Raw genomic sequence first — 19,728 nt, 5'->3', positions numbered from 1 at the left:
AGATTTTTGGTTTTGGAAATATTGGACAGCTACTATACCTTTCGTGTGCTCAACTGATGTATATAAAGACTTTTTGACTGTTGTGAATTAGTTTGGCTTGCCTCATAGGTTAATCTAATATTCAAATCTGTGTTATTAAATTTATTTAGACATTTCTGAAGTTCTTCCTTATCTTTCCCAAAGGAAGAAGATGCTGTCTATATAGCGCAGCCACAATGGGTATTTTTTTCTACGTATTCTTGGTTAACATTAGTGAAAACATATTCTACCTCTTACCATCCTAAAAATAAGATTGCTTGTAAATTGAATTGGTTGTTAAATATAAAAAAAGTTGTACTGTACTATAAATTCTAGTAACTTGACAACAAACTCATCATGGACTTTATCTTCTTCAGATTTTTGGTTTACAAAGCATTGGACAGCTGCTATACATTTTTTGTGCTCAGTTGATGTATATAAAGACTTTTCAACTGTTGTGACAAGCCAAGTTTCTTGATTGGTAATGATTATATTTAAACTTTGCAATACCTCAATTGTATCCTGTGTGTGAGATGATAGTTAATAAATTAACTGTTGGAGTCTAAAATCAACATATTGACTCGCGTTCTCGGGTAAGTAACCTAGGCTGGAGACAATGGGTCTTCCTAGTGGATTATGTTGTTTCTTAAATATTTTAGGTATGAAATAAAATGTTGCCACCATGGTATTCTTTTTCTGGTATAGCAACTCTTATCTTTTAATTGCTAATTAGCCTTTTTTAAATAGATCTCCAGGGTCCATATTTCAATATTTCCTCCTTATCCCCACCTTATTCCATTCTTTCATTTCCTGTAGTGCAGTTCTTTCTTCAAATGTTACATTATTCTGTTTAGGATATAATTTTAAAGTTGTAATATCATTGCAGACGAATTCATATAATATCTCTAGATGGAGAGGATTTATGCTTTTGGGTATAGACGAAGATTTGTTCTTTATTCAGTTTCTCCAATTATCATTAATTGGTGTTTCATTATCTTCAAGTAGCTGTAGTCCTAAGCCCTTCATCGCTCCATCCTCATTGATTCTGTTCATGTGAAAATTTACCTCAAATTTATTTACTTTGCTAGATGGAAAAAAAGACCTTTAGATAAAAGAGATATGTGCTCTTTTGTGTTTTTGTTCTGTCTGCAATTTGTTTCGATTCCTGGGAGGTCTTTTGCTTGTTCCTACTCCATCTGCACGTCTTTCTTTGTTTTCTGCCCGATCTAAAAGCTCCTTTATTATTAGGGTTGGATGTTCTAGTAATGTTCACAGTATTGGGTGTGCTAGATGAGTTGGTACTGGTGGATAGTGATGTCGCGAACTTAAAAATTTCGGTTCACGAACGGCGGACTCGAACTTCCGGTATTGTTCGCGAACCAGCGAACCGCGCGAACCGCCATTGACTTCAATAGGCAGGCGAACTTTAAAACCTACAAGGACTCTTTCTGGCCACAATAGTGATGGAAAAGTTGTTTCAAGGGGACTAACACCGGGACTGTGGCATGCTGGAGGGGGATCCATGGCAAAACTCCCATGGAAAATTACATAGTTGATGCAGAGTCTGCTTTTAACCCATAAAGGGCCTAAATCACCTAACATTCCCAAATTGTTTGCAATAACGTGCTTTAAAACATCAGTTATGATGTCGTATCTATCAGGTAGTGTAAGTGTTACGGCCGCTTCACAGTGACAGAGCAAACTCCAAGTGTAACGCACCGCAAACAACCGCAAGCAGTCCATTTGCACAACCACGAGATAGATAGATTTGATAGATAGATACATAGATTACATAGCTCAATCGATGCAATATACATATGATCGATACAAATTACATAGATCAATAGATGCAATATACATTTGATAGATACGAATTACATAGATCAATAGATGCAATATCCATTTGATAGATACGAATGTTATCGATCCAAAGATGCAATATACATTTGATAGATACGAATTACATCAACCAAAATATGTAATATACATTTTATAAATACGAATTACATCGATCAATAGATGCAATCTATATTTGATAGATATGTTTGATAGTTAGATCGATTTGATAGATAAATAGATAGATTTGAAAGATATATAATTTCCCTGACAGAGTATAACAATAAGACATGCGGTCTGTGACCCGTGGTGTGTTAAGTAGTACTATTCTTAGCAGTTTACTACAACCTGTTACTCCCCCTATCGGGGGAGGTCTATATGGCCTGCATTTTTGGAACCGGGAGATGGAAGACGATGATTGGTCTGTCCTCCTACTTCAAATTTGTCAAAAACACAAGTGGCTGTCTCAAATCAGTCCGGACACAAGATAGATAGATAGATAGATAGATAGATAGATAGATAGATAGATAGATAGGATAGATAGATATACATAGATTGATAGTTAGATAGAATTGATAGAAGAGAAATAGATAGATTTGTTAGATATATAATTACCCTGACAAAGTATAATAATTAAACATGCGGTCTGGGACTGGGATCCATGGTAACTAGGTTGTGTTAAGTAGTACTATTCTTAGCACTTTCAGCCCTGTAACTCCTCCTATCGGTGGAGGTCTATATGACGTGTATGATTACCCTGACAAAGTATAACAACAAGACACGCGGTCTGGGACCTATGGTAATTAGGTTGTGTTAAGTAAAACTTTTCTTAGCACTTTAATCCCTCTTACTCCCCCTTTCGGTGGAGTTCTATATGGCCTGCATGATTACCCTGACAAAATATAACAACAAAACATCTGGTCTGGGACCCATGGTAACTAAGTTGTGTTAATTAGTACTATTCTTAGAACTGTAATCCCTGTTACTCCCCCTATCAAGGGAGGTCTATATGGCCTGCATGATTACCCTGACAAAGTATAATAAGAAAACATGCGGTCATGGACCCATGGTAACTAGGTTGTGTTAAGTAGTACTATTCTTAGCACTTTAATCCCTGTTACTCCCCCTATCGGGGGAGGTCTATATGGCCTGCCTGATTACCCTGACAAAATATAATAATAAGACATGTGGTCTGAGACCCATGGTAACTAGGTTGTGTTACAAGAAATATGATTGGTGGCACTAATTGGATAGTGGGCCTGTCACACAGGCTGGCAGGCAAGAGGAAAGTGCAATTCAATGGCACGAGCAAACTGATGATTCACAATCTAAATTTTTTTAATTTTAAATATTAACAATACTGTGACAACAACTATGATTGGTGTAACTAGTTGGCTGTGGGCCTGGCACACACACTGGCAGGTAGGAGGAAAGTGCAATTCAATGGCACGAGTAAACTGATGATTCACAATCTAACAATTTTTAATTTTAAATATTAACAATACTGTTACAACAATTATGATTGGTGTAACTAGTTGGCCAGTCGGCCTGGCACACAGGCTGGCAGGCAGGAGGAAACTGCAATTCAATGGCACTAGGAGACTGAAGATTCACAGTCAAAAAAGCGATGATTTTCAATTTTTTCAATACTGTTACAAGAAATATGATTGGTGGCACTAATTGGCTAGTGGGCCTGGCACACAGGCTGGCAGGCAGGAGGAAACTGCAATTCAATGGCACGAGCAAACTGATGATTCACAATCTAGCAATTTTTTATTTTAAATATTAACAATACTGTTACAACAAATATGATTGGTGTAACTAGTTGGCAAGTGGGTCTGGCACACACGCTGGCAGGCAGGCAACTGCAATTAAATAACAATAGCAGAATGATGTAACAGTTTGTTTTTAAAAAAGTTACAAAAATGTTACAACAGATAGGAGTAATGGCACTCAGGATAGAACTAGGCACAGTATGTGCTGGCAGCCAGACACACAGGCTGGCACTTGTGGTGGCAGGCTGGCCTGTGAACTAATATTAAATAACACTCGAAGAGTGATGTAAAAGTTTTTTTTTTACAAAATTTAATGTTATGTTACAACAGATAGGAGTCGGGGACTGGCACTGAGGATGGAAGTAGGCACAGTATATGCTGGCAGCCTGACACACAGGCTGGCACTAATGGCAGCCTGGCTGGCCTGGCAACTAAAATTGAATAACACTAGAAGAGGACTGATGTTAAAAAAACATTTTACATCAAATTTACACTAATGTTGTTACACCAGATATAAGTGGTGGGAAAAAAAAATTAATCTGTGTAACACTATATGATGTGGGCCAGAAACACACAGGCCTGATGGAAAAAGAAATTAAATTACACTAGCAAGATGATTTAAAAAAAATTTTTAACTTTAAAATAATGTAAAGCAGATATGAGTCGTGGCTGGTAGGTAGGGCAGCAATTTACCACAGTATGCTGTGTAAGTGAGAAACACACAGGCCTGATAGAAAATTAAATTAGATTACAATAGCAAAATAATTTAAAAGTTTTTCTTTTAAATTTAAAATAATGTTAAGCAGATATGAGTGGTGGCACTGGCTGGCTGCTACGTAGGGCAGCAATTAACAACAGTATGCTCTGTAAGTCAGATACACACAGGCCTGATAGAAAATAAAATTAGATTACACTAGCAAAATGATTTAAAGATTTTTTTTTTTTAATTTAAAGAAAAAGGTTAAGCACATATGAGTCGTGGCTGATAGCCTTGGAAGGGCAGCAATTAAAAACAGTAGGCTCTGTAAGTCAGATACACACAGGCCTGATAGAAAATAAAATTAGATTACACTAGCAAAATGATTTAAAGTTTGATTTTTTTAAATTTAAAAAAAAAGTTAAGCACATATGAGTCATGGCTGCTAGCCTTGGTAAGGCAGCAATTAACCACAGTAGGCTCTGTAAGTCAGATACACACAGGCCTGATAGAAAATAAAATTAGATTACACTAGCAAAATGATTTAAAGGTTTTTTTGGGGGAATTTAATTAAAAGGTTAAACACATATGAGTCGTAGCTGATAGACTAGGGAGGGCAGCAATTAAACACAGTATGCTCTGTAAGTCAGCAAAACACACAGGCCTGATAGAAAATGAAATTAGATTACACTAGCAAAATGATTTAAAGGTTTTTTTTTTAATTGAAAAAAAGGTTAAGCACATATGAGTGGTGGCTGGCACAGAGCAATTAACCAAAAGACTGAAAAAAATGAAGTATATGCTGGGTGAGCCTGAGAGACACAGGCCTGATAGAAAATGAAAATAAATTACACTAGCAAAATAATTTCAAATTTTAGTTGGTTAAATTTAAACTAAGGTTAAGCAGATATCAGTGGTGGCACTAATCACAGTATATGCTGTGAACCTCACACACAGGCTGAAAGCCAGGCAAATGCAAATAAAAATACAAAGAAAAAAAAAAAAAAACCAACGACTGAAGTTATAGCCCTAAAAAGGGCTTTTTGGGGTGCTGTCCTTGCAGCAGAGATGAGACGAGTCCTTCAGGACTGTAGTGGACACTAAATACACTAGCCTAGCTATCTATTTCCCTATAATGGCAGCAGCAGCAACACAGAAGCTCCTCTCACTAACAAAGCAAGATCGTAATGAGTCTAAAATGGCTGCTGGCAAGAAGATGGGAGGGTCTGTAAGGGAGTGTCTGCTGCTGATTGGCTCAAATGTGTCAGAAGGCTGTAACATACAGGCTCAAAGTTTCCTCGATGATGACACATAGGGGGCGGATCGAACATCGCATATGTTCACCCGTAGCGGCGAACGCGAACAAGCTATGTTCGCCGGGAACTGTTCTCCGGTGAACTGTTCGCGACATCACTACTGGTGGAATCCCCTTCCTCTCTGTCAGTGTCACATACAGCGCTTTGTATAACAGTGATGTTATATCTAGTTGGATTTTTATAGAAGCTTTGTTTTCTCTGTAATGTTGCTGAAAGCCTTCCAAAAAAAGTTACAGCTTTTATAGCAGCAAAGGGGAGTCCAAATATATATTAATGCCTAGGGTAAACTGGTATATGGTCTAAAAAAAACTTACAAGGAAATATCTCATAACCTTAATATGTATACACTTAGCATAAGTATTTTAAATGATTTGATTTACAAATGTAATATCTAAACTTGGAGGGTTGTGATTTCAAGTTGGAGAGTAATAAGTTCAGTATTGTTAAATAATTACGGACAGTCTGATTACCCTATTCTGACAGGCCATGCTAGTGAATTATATTGTGTAAGCCTTTATTTTTTTTAACGTGTAGTTTCTCATCATTTTTCTACAGGTTTAAGAGGACTTTGAACATGTTTTACAAACACCACCTGATGTTCATTATTTTAGTGATGCTTCTTGTGTGTATTATCTCTTTTTCATGGAGGAGGACAGACCTTATTCTCAGCATCATCAGCTGCAAGACAACAGGTATTATCCAGGAAAAGCTGACAGAGAAAGATGCTAGCTTGTCCATTTCCACACAAAAAGATGAGAAAGAACTGCTTATCCTGATTTGGGTCTGGCCTTTTAGGGAACACTTCCCGTTAGATGCATGTCAAAGACTTTACAACATCACTGGATGCACATTGACAGCAAATCAGAGTCTTTATGATACTGCTGATGCTCTGGTTATACATCACGTAGATATAATGTATAACAGTCAGGCCTTGCCTCAAAAACCAAGACCACACTTTCAACGTTGGGTTTGGTTCAACAGGGAACCTCCATTGATCATTAAAAACCTGCATTTTCTGGACAATCTCTTTAACATGACAATGACTTTCCGTCAAGATTCTGATATTTACAGGCACTACGGACGCATTGAAGCTGTCAGGAAACCACAAAATTTAATTATTCCCCCAAAGTCCAAGATGTTATCTTGGGTTGTAAGTAATTGGAGCCCTGGTATGCGGCGTAATGATTATTATGAGATGCTGAAAAAGCACATTTCTATAGATATTTATGGACAACAACACAAGAAATTGAGCCTTGGAGATTTCCACAAAGTCATCTCACAGTACAAATTTTACTTGGCTTTTGAGAATTCAGTTTATAAGGATTACATTACTGAGAAACTTTGGTCAAATGCATTTGAGTCTTGGGCTGTGCCTATTGTTTTAGGGACATCTCGCAAGAATTATGAACGTTTTATCCCCAGTGATGCATTTATTCATGTTGATGACTTCTCCAGCCCAAAGGAACTGGCTGATTTCCTATTAGAGTTGGACAAAGATGATGAAAGATATAGGAAATACTTTAATTGGAGGTCTCATTACAAAGTGAGGAGAGAGACTGGGTGGGCTTATCATTATTGCATAGCTTGCCGTGCTTTAAGACAGGCTCCAGATTACCAAGTTATTCCTAGTATTGCTAAATGGTTTCTAGAGGATGCTGTTTTCTAGGATATATCAGTACCAATACAATAAATCACACGTTTCAGCTTTGAGATTATTTACTTCTCTCACTTTCCTTAAAGTGGCAGTGTACTATAAAATTGGTTTCCCCTTAATGTGTCTACGATGACTTGCTATACCATATATAGTGTTAAAAAATTTAAGGAAAAATTGCAATTTTGAGCATGAAATAGCTGTTTCTGCTAATTGAAAGTGCAACCCAATTAAATGGGCTGACCTTGCAGGGAGAACAGATCTCATTATTTTATCTGTCTAATTATTTACATAAAGTCTTCCTTATCTTATTTCTCAGTATTTACTTAAAGAATACATTCATAGAGAGAATAATGGAAAATTAATATTTTAGTACCTCTCAATCCCACACCACCCTGGGAGTGTGATTTCATCTAAGCCTTCTAGTTTTTATATAACCGGTGCTTAAAAGATATATGTAAAAATTGTAATGGAAAAAAACACTAATCATTGCAACATGTATTATTTATTATTTTAAAAAGATGTTTTTTTCTTTTCTTTCTTTAATGTGTGCAAGGTCCATTACTTCCTGTGAGAGCCCTACAAGAGGGGTGGGGTCTCTACGGGAAAGTATATCTATCTTAAACATTATAGAGTAACATGAGCTGGTTTACTATTCAGTTGATACTAGAAAAAACAAAGTAAGTTTTGCCCATGCTCAGAGAAGGCGGAATGCAACGTACGATACCAACATATTAGCTCTCAAATTTCCGAGTGCTTATTTTGCAAGAAAACAAATAATTTGTTGAAGTTTTTTACACGCAATTTCTTTTATGTTTACTTTGATTAGCATATTTGTTTTTAACTAAAGAAGTACTGTTTCAAATTCCTTTACATTACTCAAAATGTATGTATTGATAGGGATATAGCAGGCAAAATCAGCTATTCCAAATGACAAAACAATTTAATCCACTCCACTCTTAAAGGAGAGGAAAAAATATAGTTGTTTGTCCATTTAAGTACCTAGGCATAACCTTTTCAGATCTAAGGGGGGGGATGGGGGATGCAACCAACAACACAAAAGTAATGGTAACTCCCAAAGGGTAATTTTAACCATAAATTAGTCATTGTCCATGTGCATAAATTGGTAAATCAGTGACATTTGATAGAGGTTTAAAGACAGTACAAGACCTAGAAAAATGTATCATCAAAATATATTAAAAAAAAAACATAGAAACTTTGAAAGAACTTAAAGGTTCTGATAAATAGAACATTTAGTTTTAAACAACTTTCCAATTTACTTCTATTATCACATTTTCTTCGTTTTCTTCATAGCCTTTGTTGAAAAGCGGGCAGGTAAGCTCAGGAGCGTGCACGTGTCTAGCATTATATGGCAACAGTTTTAAAGGATTGTTATACATTAGAAAGAGCACTAGATGGCAGTACATTTACCTATCTCGATATCTGAATAATGTGTTAGATTAAAAGTGGAGCGCAAAATATCGCTTCCGTGAAAGCGATATTTGCACTTCAGTTAGTAATACCAGTATACACAAATGTAAGCATATACATATATATTTACTGGGAACACACAGTCCCCATAGACTGTTATGTAAAGGCACTTTTCAGTGCCAATTTTTTCTAACACTCCACACACACAAACTTTAGCCAGCCCCAAAAACTGCCTAGTGCAGTTTATTTCTTTATTTTCTTTAAATGCTACATACCTTATTTTGGGGCACTTTTAGAAAAATAACCAGAGATTTGATCTGTTTAATTTTCTGAGTGCTAATTGCTATCGCAAGCTTGCGGTAGCAATAACCAGTCAAATGTATAATCAGCCAATAGGATAAGAGCTGCTTAAATCCTATTAGCTGATTTGAACAGTCAATAGGATTTCAGTAGCTCTCATCCTATTGGCTGATTTGGAAATGTCAGCCAATAGGAATGCAAGGTACCCCAATTTATTTTGGGGGGGTTGGGGGTTATATTGTTAGGGGGTAATTTGTATTTTCTCTTGTAAGGTGTATCCAGTCCACGGGTTCATCCATTACTTGTGGGATATTCTCCTTCCCAACAGGAAGCTGCAAGAGGACACCCACAGCAGAGCTGTCTATATAGCTCCTCCCCTAACTGCCACCCCCAGTCATTCTCTTGCAGCTCTCGACAAGATAGGAAGTATCAAGAGATATGTGGTGACTTAGTGTAGTTTTACCTTCAATCAAAAGTTTGTTGTTTTTAAACGGTACCGGCGTTGTACTGTTTTACTCTCAGGCAGAAATTAGAAGAAGAATCTGCCTGGAGGTTGATGATCTTAGCGGTTTGTAACTAAGGTCCATTGCTGTTCTCACGCATAACTGAAGAGTATGGGAAAGACTTCAGTTGGGGGAACGGTTTGCAGTTTACCTGCTTTGAGGTATGTTCAGTATATTTATTTCTAGAGAGATGATAAGATCTAGAAAATGCTGACAGAGCCTTGTATAATTGAGGTAAGCCTGATGCAGTGATTTAACAATGACTGGGATCATGCTTACATAAAAGGGTAATATTCATGTTAATACTCATATTTCTTAGTGACAAAACGTTTACATGTTATATAGAAAGAACGTTTTTTCTCTGAGGGTGATAAATCGTTTTTTTGGGGCCTAGTTTCCACATGGCTAGTCAGATACTCCTAGGAGTATTTTCTTAAGGCCCTCTGACATCGAGTGCATGGTGGGAGGGGCCTATTTTTGCGCTCTAGATGCGCAGTTCATATTCAGACTGAGACATCCAGCTTCCCTAAAGGAGTCCTCTGGCATCTGAGGACCACTATAGAGGGCTTATTTCTTTCCTAAATCGTATTTGAGGGCAGGTAGGAGCCACAGCAGAGCTGTGGCAAGGTGTTTCCGGTTTGGGGCCTAAAGGGTTAATCATCCATTTGCAAGTGGGTGCAATGCTGCTTTAGTCCCTTATACACACTGTAAAAATTTCGAAGAGTTTACTACTTTTTAACACTGTTTTGCAGTTTATGTGATAGTTTTTTTCTCTTAAAGGCACAGTACCGTTTTTATTTAATTGCTGTTTCACATTTATTAAAGTGTTTTCCAAGCTTGCTGGTCTCATTACTAGTCTGTTAAACATGTCTGACATAGAGGAAACTCCTTGTTCAATATGTTTAGAGGCCATTGTGGAACCCCCTCTTAGAATGTGTACCAAATGTACTGACATTTCTATAAATTATAAAGACCATATTATGGCATTTAAAGATTTATCACCAGAGGTTTGTCAGACTGACAAAAGGGAGGTTATGCCATCTAGCTCTCCCCACGTGTCAGAACCTATAACTCCCGCTCAAGTGACGCCAAGTACATCTAGCGCGTCCAATGCGTTTACCTTACAAGACATGGCGGCAGTCATGACTAATACCCTCACAGAGGTATTGTCCAAACTGCCAGGGTTACAAGGAAAGCGAGACAGCTCTGGGGCTAGAACAAATACAGAGCTTTCTGACGCTTTAGTAGCTATGTCCGATATACCCTCACAATGCTCCGAAGCCGTGGCAAGGGAGTTGCTATCTAAGGGTGAGATATCAGATTCAGGGAAGCGTTACTTCAGTCCGATTCTGAAATGACAGCCTTTAAATTTAAGCTTGAACACCTCCGCTTATTGCTCAGGGAGGTTTTAGCGACTCTGGATGACAGTGACCCCATTGTAGTTCCAGAGAAATTGTGTAAAATGGACAAATACTTTGCAGTGCCTGTTTACACTGATGTTTTTCCAGTCCCTAAGAGGTTTTCGGAAATTATTACTAAGGAATGGGATAGACCAGGTGTTCAGTTCTCTCCCCCTCCTGCTTTTAAAAAGATGTTTCCCATAGATGTCACTATACGGGACTCGTGGCAGACAGTCCCTAAGGTGGAGGGTGCTGTTTCTACCCTAGCTAAGCGTACAACTATCCCTGTCAAGGACAGTTGTGCTTTCTTAGATCCTATGGATAAAAATTGGAGGGTCTCCTTTAGAAAATTTTTATCCATCAAGGTTTTATTCTCCAGTCTCTTGCATGCATTGCCCCAGTTACTGCTGCAGCAGCTTTTTGGTTCGAGTCTCTTGAGGAGGCTCTACAGGTGGAGACCCCGTTAGATGATATTTTAGACAGGATTAAAGCTCTCAAGTTAGTTAATTCCTTTATTTCTGACGCCGTTTTTCATCTAACCAAACTAACGGCTAAGAATTCAGGTTTTGCCATTCTGGCGCGCAGGGCGCTATGGCTTAAGTCCTGGTCAGCAGACGTTACTTCAAAGTCTAAGCTTCTTAACATCCCCTTCAAAGGACAGACCCTATTCGGGCCGGGCCTGAAGGAGATCGTTTCTGATATTACTGGAAGAAAAGGTTACACCCTTCCTCAGGATAGGTCCAATAAATTAAGGACCAAACAGAATAATTTTCGTTCATTTCAAAACTTCAAGAGTGGCGCAGCTTCAGCTTCCTCTAATGCAAAACAAGAGGGAAATTTCGACCAGTCCAAACCAGTCTGGAGACCGAACCAGGCTTGGAACAAGGGGAAGCAGGCCAAAAAACCTGCTGCCGCCTCTAAGACAGCATGAAGGAGTAGCCCCCGATCCGGGCAAGAGGCATCTAGGATCCCTGGGCATTAGAGATTGTTTCCCAGGGATATCTTCTGGACTTCAAAGCTTCATCTCCAAAGGGGAGATTTCATCTCTCACAATTATCTGTAAACCAGATAAAGAGAGAGGCATTCTTACGTTGTGTTCAAGACCTACTGGTTATGGGAGTGATCCACCCAGTTCCAAGGGAGGAACAGGGGCAGGGCTTCTATTCAAATCTGTTTATATTTCCCAAAAAAGAGGGAACTTTCAGACCAATCTTGGATCTCAAGATCCTAAACAAATTTCTCAGAGTCGCATCCTTCAAGATGGAGACTATCCGAACCATCCTCCCTATGATCCAGGAGGGTCAATATATGACTACCGTGGACTTAAAGGATTCTTATCTCCACATTCCGATTCACAGAGATCATCATCAGTTCCTCAGGTTCGCCTTCTTAGACAGGCATTACCAGCTTGTGGCTCTTCCCTTCGGGTTAGCCACGGCACCAAGAATCTTTATGAAGGTTCTAGGGTCCCTACTGGCGGTTCTAAGGCCACAGGGCATAGCGGTGGCTCCTTACCTAGACAACATTCTAATACAGGCGTCGACTTTTCAAATCGCCAAGTCCCATACGGACATTGTTCTGGCCTTTCTGAGGTCTCACGGGTGGAAGGTGAATGAAGAAAAGAGTTCTCTCTCCCCTCTCACAAGAGTTTCCTTCCTAGGAACACTGATAGATTCAGTAGAAATGAAAAATTTTCTGACAGAGGTCAGGTTATCAAAGCTTCTAACTTCCTGCCGTGCTCTTCATTCCACTTCTCGGCCATCAGTGGCTCAGTGTATGGAAGTAATCGGCCTAATGGTAGCGGCAATGGACATAGTTCCGTTTGCCCGCCTACATCTCAGACCACTGCAACTTTGCATGCTCAATCAGTGGAATGGGGACTACACAGATTTGTCCCCTCTGCTAAATCTGGATCAAGAGACCAGGGATTCTCTTCTCTGGTGGTTATCTCAGGTCCATCTGTCCAAGGGAATGAGTTTCCGCAGGCCAGAGTGGACTATAGTGACAACAGATGCCAGCCTTCTGGGCTGGGGCGCAGTCTGGAACTCCTTGAAGGCTAAGGGTTCGTGGACTCAGGAGGAAGCCCTCCTTCTGATAAACATTCTGGAACTGAGAGCGATATTCAATGCTCTTCAGGCTTGGCCTCAACTAGCTGCGGTCAGGTTCATCAGATTTCAGTCGGACAATATCACGACTGTAGCCTATATCAACCATCAGGGGGGAACAAGAAGCCCCCTGGCAATGTTGGAGGTTTCAAAGATAATTCTATGTACAGAGGTTCACTCTTGCCATCTCTCAGCTATCCATATCCCAGGAGTAGAGAACTGGGAAGCGGATTTTCTAAGTCGGCAGACTTTTCATCCGGGGTAGTGGGAGCTCCATCCGGATGTATTTGCCCAGCTGATCCAACTATGGGGCAAACCAAAACTGGATCTGATGGCGTCTTGTCAGAATGCCAAGCTTCCTTGTTACGGGTCCAGGTCAAGGGATCCCCAGGCAGCGCTGATAGATGCTCTAGCAGTGCCCTGGTCCTTCAGCCTGGCTTATGTGTTCCCACCATTGGCCACGCAGGACTTGGTATGCAGATCTGGTGGACATGTCATCCTTTCCACCATGGACTCTGCCGCTGAGGCAGGACCTTCTACTCCAAGGTCCATTCAAACATCTAAATCTAATTTCTCTGCAGCTGACTGCTTGGAGATTGAACGCTTGATTTTATCAAAATGTGGTTTCTCCGAGTCGGTCATTGATACCTTGATTCAGGCTAGAAAGCCTGTCACCAGGAAAATCTATCATAAGATATGGTGTAAATATCTTCATTGGTGCGAATCCAAGGGTTACTCATGGAGTAAGGTCAGGATTCCTAGGATATTATCCTTTCTCCAAGAAGGATTGGAGAAGGGATTGTCAGCTAGTTCCTTAAAGGGACAGATTTCTGCTCTGTCTATTCTTCTGCACAAACGTCTGGCAGATGTTCCAGACGTTCAGGCATTTTGTCAGGCTTTAGTTAGAATCAAGCCTGTGTTTAAACCTGTTGCTCCGCCATGGAGTTTAAATTTAGTTCTTAAAGTTCTTCAAGGGGTTCCGTTTGAACCTCTGCATTCCATAGATATCAAGCTTTTATCTTGGAAAGTTCTGTTTTTGGTAGCTATCTCTTCGGCTCGAAGAGTTTCAGAGTTATCTGCCTTACAGTGTGATTCCCCTTATCTGATCTTCCATGCAGATAAGGTAGTTTTGCGTACCAAACCTGGGTTTCTTCCTAAGGTGGTATCTAATAAGAATATCAATCAGGAGATTGTTGTTCCGTCACTGTGTCCTAATCCTTCTTCAAAGAAGGAACGTTTATTACACAATCTTGACGTGGTTCGTGCTTTAAAGTTTTATTTACAAGCTACTAAGGATTTTCGTCAAACATCTGCATTGTTTGTTGTCTACTCTGGAGAGAGGAGAGGCCAAAAGGCTTTGGCATCTTCTCTTTCTTTTTGGCTGAGAAGCATAATCCGTTTATCTTATGAGACTGCTGGCCAGCAGCCTCCTGAAAGAATTACAGCTCATTCCACTAGAGCGGTAGCTTCCACATGGGCTTTTAAAAATGAGGCCTCTGTTGAACAGATTTGTAAGGCGGCGACTTGGTCTTCGCTTCATACTTTTTCTAAATTCTACAAATTTGATACTTTTGCTTCCTCAGAGGCTATTTTTAGGAGAAAGGTCTTGCAGGCAGTGGTGCCTTCCGTATAAGTTCCTGCCTTGTCCCTCCCTTCATCCGTGTCCTAAAGCTTTGGTATTGGTATCCCACAAGTAATGGATGAACCCGTGGACTGGATACACCTTACAAGAGAAAACAAAATTTATGCTTACCTGATAAATTTCTTTCTCTTGTGGTGTATCCAGTCCATGGCCCGCCCTGTCACTTTAAGGCAGGTGTTTTTTATTTTTAAACTACAGTCACCACTGCATCCTATAGTTTCTCCTTTTTTCTTGCTTGTCTTTGGTCGAATGACTGGGGGTGGCAGTTAGGGGAGGAGCTATATAGACAGCTCTGCTGTGGGTTTCCTGTTGGGAAGGAGAATATCCCACAAGTAATGGATGAACCCGTGGACTGGATACACCACAAGAGAAAGAAATTTATCAGGTAAGCATAATTTTTTTTTACAGTAAAAGAGCTGATCACTTTAGGGCAATGCCCTACAAAAGGGCCTTTTAAGGGCTATTGGTAGTTTATTGTTAGATTAGGGGTTGTTTTTATTTTAGGGTGGCTTTTTTATAGGGGTATTATATTAGGTTAATTTTTTTTATTTTGGATAATTTCGTTTATTATTTTGTGTAATCTTGTTTTGTTTATTTTTCACAATTTTAGACTTATTTTTTGTAATGTTAGTTTTTTTTAGTAGTTTTAGGATTTTTTAATTTTGTAATTTTTTTTTTTGTTATGTTTTTTTATTTTTAAATCGTAATGTTAGCTTTATTTATAGTTCAAGCTTAGTTTGTTTCTCACAGGTAAGTTTTTATTTATTTGAAGGTAGTTATATTGTAAGTTTAATTTAAAGTTAGGGGGGTGTTAGGTTTAGCGGTTTAATAGTTTAATTTAGTTTGTTGTTATGTGGGGGGTGGCGATTTATGGGTTAATAGGCTTATTTAGATAGTCGCAATGTGGGTGTTCAGCGGTTTAGGGGTTAATAGGTTTAGTTGAGTATTTGCGATGGGTGGGCAGCGGATTAGGGGTTAATAGTTTTAGTAAGGTGTTAGCGATGCTGGTGGGCGGCGGATTAGGGGTTATTAGTTGTATTTGGGTTACGGTATTAGCGATGCGGGTGGGCAGCAGATTAGGGGTTGATATGTTTATTGTAGTGTTGGCGATGCGGGTGGGCGGTGGATTAGAGGTTAATATCTATATTTAGTGTTGACGATGTCGGGGGGATGTTGGTTTAGGGGTTAATAACTATTTATTAGGGGTATTTAGACTATGGGTTTATGTTAGGGTGTTAGGTTTATGCATAAATATCTTGTCTTCCTAAACATCAATGGGGATTGTGTTATAGCGATCGCAATTCCGCAATCTCAGGTGTTAGTTATTTTCTAACACTTTTTCTCCATTGATCTCTATGGGGGATACGTGCACGAGCACGTCAAGTTAGGCCTTGACTTTTGTGCGGTATGGAGCTTAAAGGGACAGTCAAGTCCAAAAAAAACTTTCATGATTTAAATAGGGCATGCAATTTTAAACAACTTCCCAATTTACTTTTATCACCAATTTTGCTTTGTTCTCTTGGTATTCTTAGTTGAAAGCTAAAACTAGGAGGTTCATATGCTAATTTCTTAGACCTTGAAGACTGCCTCTAATCTGAATACATTTTGACCACTAGAGGGCATTCGTTCACATGTTTCATATAGATAACATTGAGCTCATGCACGTAAAGTGACCTAGGACTGAGCACTGATTGGCTAAACTGCATGTCTGTCAAAATAACTGAAATAAGGGGGCAGTCAGCAGAAGCTTAGATACAAGATAATAACAGAGGTAAAAAGTATATTAATATAACTGTGTTGGTTGTGCAAAACTGGGGAATGGGTAATAAAGGGATTATCTTTCTTTTTAAACAACAAAAATTCTGGTGTTGACTGTCCCTTTAATGCACCATAAAGCGCAGCACAAGAAGGTTTTTTGGTAACTTGTAATGACAGCGCTATGAAAAGTGCGATACCGCAAAACTTTTAGCGTTATTAATGCACCGGGTTTAGCGCACAACTTGTAATATGGCCCATTGAAAATAATGGAGCTCATGGCTGGGATGAACGAAGTTAGCAGGAGCCACACTTTAAAAATTAAATTCAGAAGCCTATAGTGTAGTATCTTAAAATCCCCTCTGTTTTGTATACGTTTTTAAGAGTAATATTACGAGTAATAAGTATTTGGCATATCTCTAGAACTGCGCTTTGATTTAAGCACCCTGGTCAAAGCCATTTAAAAAGTAGACTTTAAACAGTGAAACAAAGGAAAAATATTATTAGAGAGCTAAAAAAGCTATGAGAGTGAAAATTTTGGACCCAGTAATGTTAAATAAAATGTATTAAAAAAAGAACATTATATATAACACATATCTCTATCCGCCAAAATTTTTAGGTGGTATACATATGTAATGTTCTTTATTTAAATATCTTATTAATCACTTTTATTTAACATTTACTTGGTCCTATATTTTATTTTTCATTTTTTTTAGCATATTTTGACACACCAAAAACCTTTCGGTTTACAAGATAAAACTGCTAGTTCTGCAGAAATATTAGCTACCCCCATGGAAACAGCCTGTTCTACATACAAAGTTCACAGTGATTTTTTTTTTATTTTTTATTTGCAGTGGTTTTAACTACAATTTCTACTGTGCATCTTAAAGGGACAGTCAACACCAGAATTTTTGTTGTTTAAAAAGAAAGATAATCCCTTTATTACCCGTTCCCCAGTTTTGCACAACCATCACAGTTATATTAATATACTTTTTACCTCTGTAATCATCTTGTATCTAAGCTTCTGCTGACTGCCCCCTTATTTCAGTTCTTTTGACAGACATGCAGTTTAGCCAATCAGTGCTCAGTCCTAGGTCACATGAGCTCAATGTTATCTATATGAAACATGTGAACTAATGCCCTCTAGTGGTCAAAATGCATTCAGATTAGAGGCAGTCTTCAAGGTCTAAGAAATTAGCATATGAACCTCCTAGTTTTAGCTTTCAACTAAGAATACCAAGAGAACAAAGCAAAATTGGTGATAAAAGTAAATTGGGAAGTTGTTTAAAATTGCATGCCCTATTTAAATCATGAAAGTTTTTTTTTGGACTTGACTATCCCTTTAAATACAAAGTAGGATCCTGATTTGTTGACGTTACACAGAAACTTTCAATGCATAATCAAAATCTGTTAAATCCCATCCTAAATGCACTGCTGTATACAGCATCTAAATGTACTAAAATACAAAACAGAAAGTGCAAAGCTAAAATATGTAATACATTTTAAAGGACCAAATCCGAAGTCTGAAGTAATGTAAAATACAAAGAAACAAAGTGTAAATGTATCAAAACGCTCATTTCATGCAGCGCTATATTACGCTGAGTTTGTCTCTCATTGACATCCAGAAATGCAGAGAATTCCCCTGAGAGATACATAGCAAAACTTGCCTTTATCTTGTGATGTATCTCGCAGTGCTGGAGGATCATTTTAGATCATTTCATCTGAGAGCTTGTGGTAGCAATTAGCGCTTATAAAATTAACCACAGTTCCGATCTCTGGTTAATTTTCTAAAAGTGCCCCAATTGCTCTCAAAATAGAGTGTTTTTTTTATTTTTTATTTTAAAAAAATGTAGCATTTTTTAAAATAAAAAATAACTGTACTAAGCAATTTTTGGGAACTAAATTTGGTGGGAGTGCGGTGTAAGAAAAAAAAACGGCACTGAAAGTACCTTTACATTGCGGTCTATGGGAACTGTGTGTTCCCAGTAAATATATATGTACTGTATATGCCTATATATTTGTGTGTTAATATGTGTATATACACATATTAACACATACATATATATGAATATAGTCATATAAATATATATTTAAAAATATGCTGCCATCGCTGCGCCACTTACCACTTCGCTACGCTTAGGTTTTTGCGCCGTCTCTAACGGCATCAGAACAAGGATCCATTGGAGCCTATGGAAGTGCGCTCTCGTGAGTGAAATGCTTCCCAGCAATGCAAATGCGAGCTTGTGATCGCATTGCAGTTAACTTGTAATACCAGCGCACATTAGTATTCATGAAAGCGATATTTAGCGCTGCACTTCAAATCTGGCCCTTACTGTTCATGTAATTATTCAGTGACTTCTATGCTGACAGCGTTGTCTGGAAGGTTGTTCCATCTAGTGTGACACATAAACATGCTTTTGTACATTTTATAATGATACACATAAATAAACATATTCTGTTTTTGGAGCATTTGTACTAAAATTGAATATTCCAAATTCTTAGAATGTTTTCTTAGACTTTGACAACTCTTTGTAAACCCAAAAGAGCGAACTTAGAACCCAAATCTGGTTAAGTGATATCATATGTCTATTTTACAGAGTTAAAATTGATTATTTTAATAATTTGCAGGCACAAGTAACTTCTATTGAATTGTGTGACTAAATATACATTGTACATCATCACCTGTCTAGAATGCTCCCTCCAAGAATCTGTGGTGGCATGAACAGACGTGACAGTAACCACTGTCAATATATCTACACACTGAAGGTGAACAGTTATGACCTAATACATATATATATATATATATATATATAATCGCACAAAAGGTCCTGTGAGAAGCGCTTACCGTCAGTCCAGTGCAGGATAGGGAAACCGACACAATGGAGCATGGGCGGGGACACACCCCCTTACTGCTGTGATGCGATAGGCTGCAACTTCGGGCGGAACTGCCAGGCACGCCCACAAACAAATGTAGAATTTTCACACATAGAAGAAAAGCGCTCTCATCGCAGAAACCACAGATCACCCTCTGAGGGGGTAGAGAAGGATAATAAACTCCGGGCAAGTAAGATAAAAAATCCTCAAAGCTTTATTGGGCAAAAACGGATGCCTGAACATGCATCCAGACATAAGAGCCAGCAGAAACAACATTCAGGTGTAGAGCTGATCTCCATATATATATATATATATATATATACACACACACACACTATAATTGCGCACACATCCTCAATGGAATGTTGGCAGCGCGAGGCCAAAAGAATTCACCTGCATCCAGGTGGATTCTGAAAATGGCAGGG

The 19,728-nt window shown here is 38.6% G+C and overlaps 1 protein-coding gene across 1 annotated transcript; it reads left to right on the top strand.

Moving 5' to 3' along the window:
- Positions 1-6,216: 6,216 nt before the first annotated feature.
- On the top strand, positions 6,217-7,308 carry LOC128636503 (4-galactosyl-N-acetylglucosaminide 3-alpha-L-fucosyltransferase FUT5-like). The gene has a single exon (XM_053689509.1). The coding sequence runs from the start codon at positions 6,217-6,219 to the stop codon at positions 7,306-7,308; it is 1,092 nt and encodes a 363-aa protein (XP_053545484.1).
- Positions 7,309-19,728: the final 12,420 nt, after the last annotated feature.

Source organism: Bombina bombina, chromosome 7, assembly GCF_027579735.1.
Source record: "Bombina bombina isolate aBomBom1 chromosome 7, aBomBom1.pri, whole genome shotgun sequence".
In the NCBI taxonomy this organism is placed as follows: domain Eukaryota; kingdom Metazoa; phylum Chordata; class Amphibia; order Anura; family Bombinatoridae; genus Bombina; species Bombina bombina.
The sequence above is the reverse complement of the archived record's forward strand: the minus strand, read 5'-3'. Positions and strand labels throughout refer to the sequence as shown.

Excerpts from the sequence above, each read along its gene's own strand:
- LOC128636503 (XM_053689509.1), top strand. The coding sequence starts at position 6,217 with ATGTTTTACAAACACCACCTGATGTTCATTATTTTAGTGATGCTTCTT.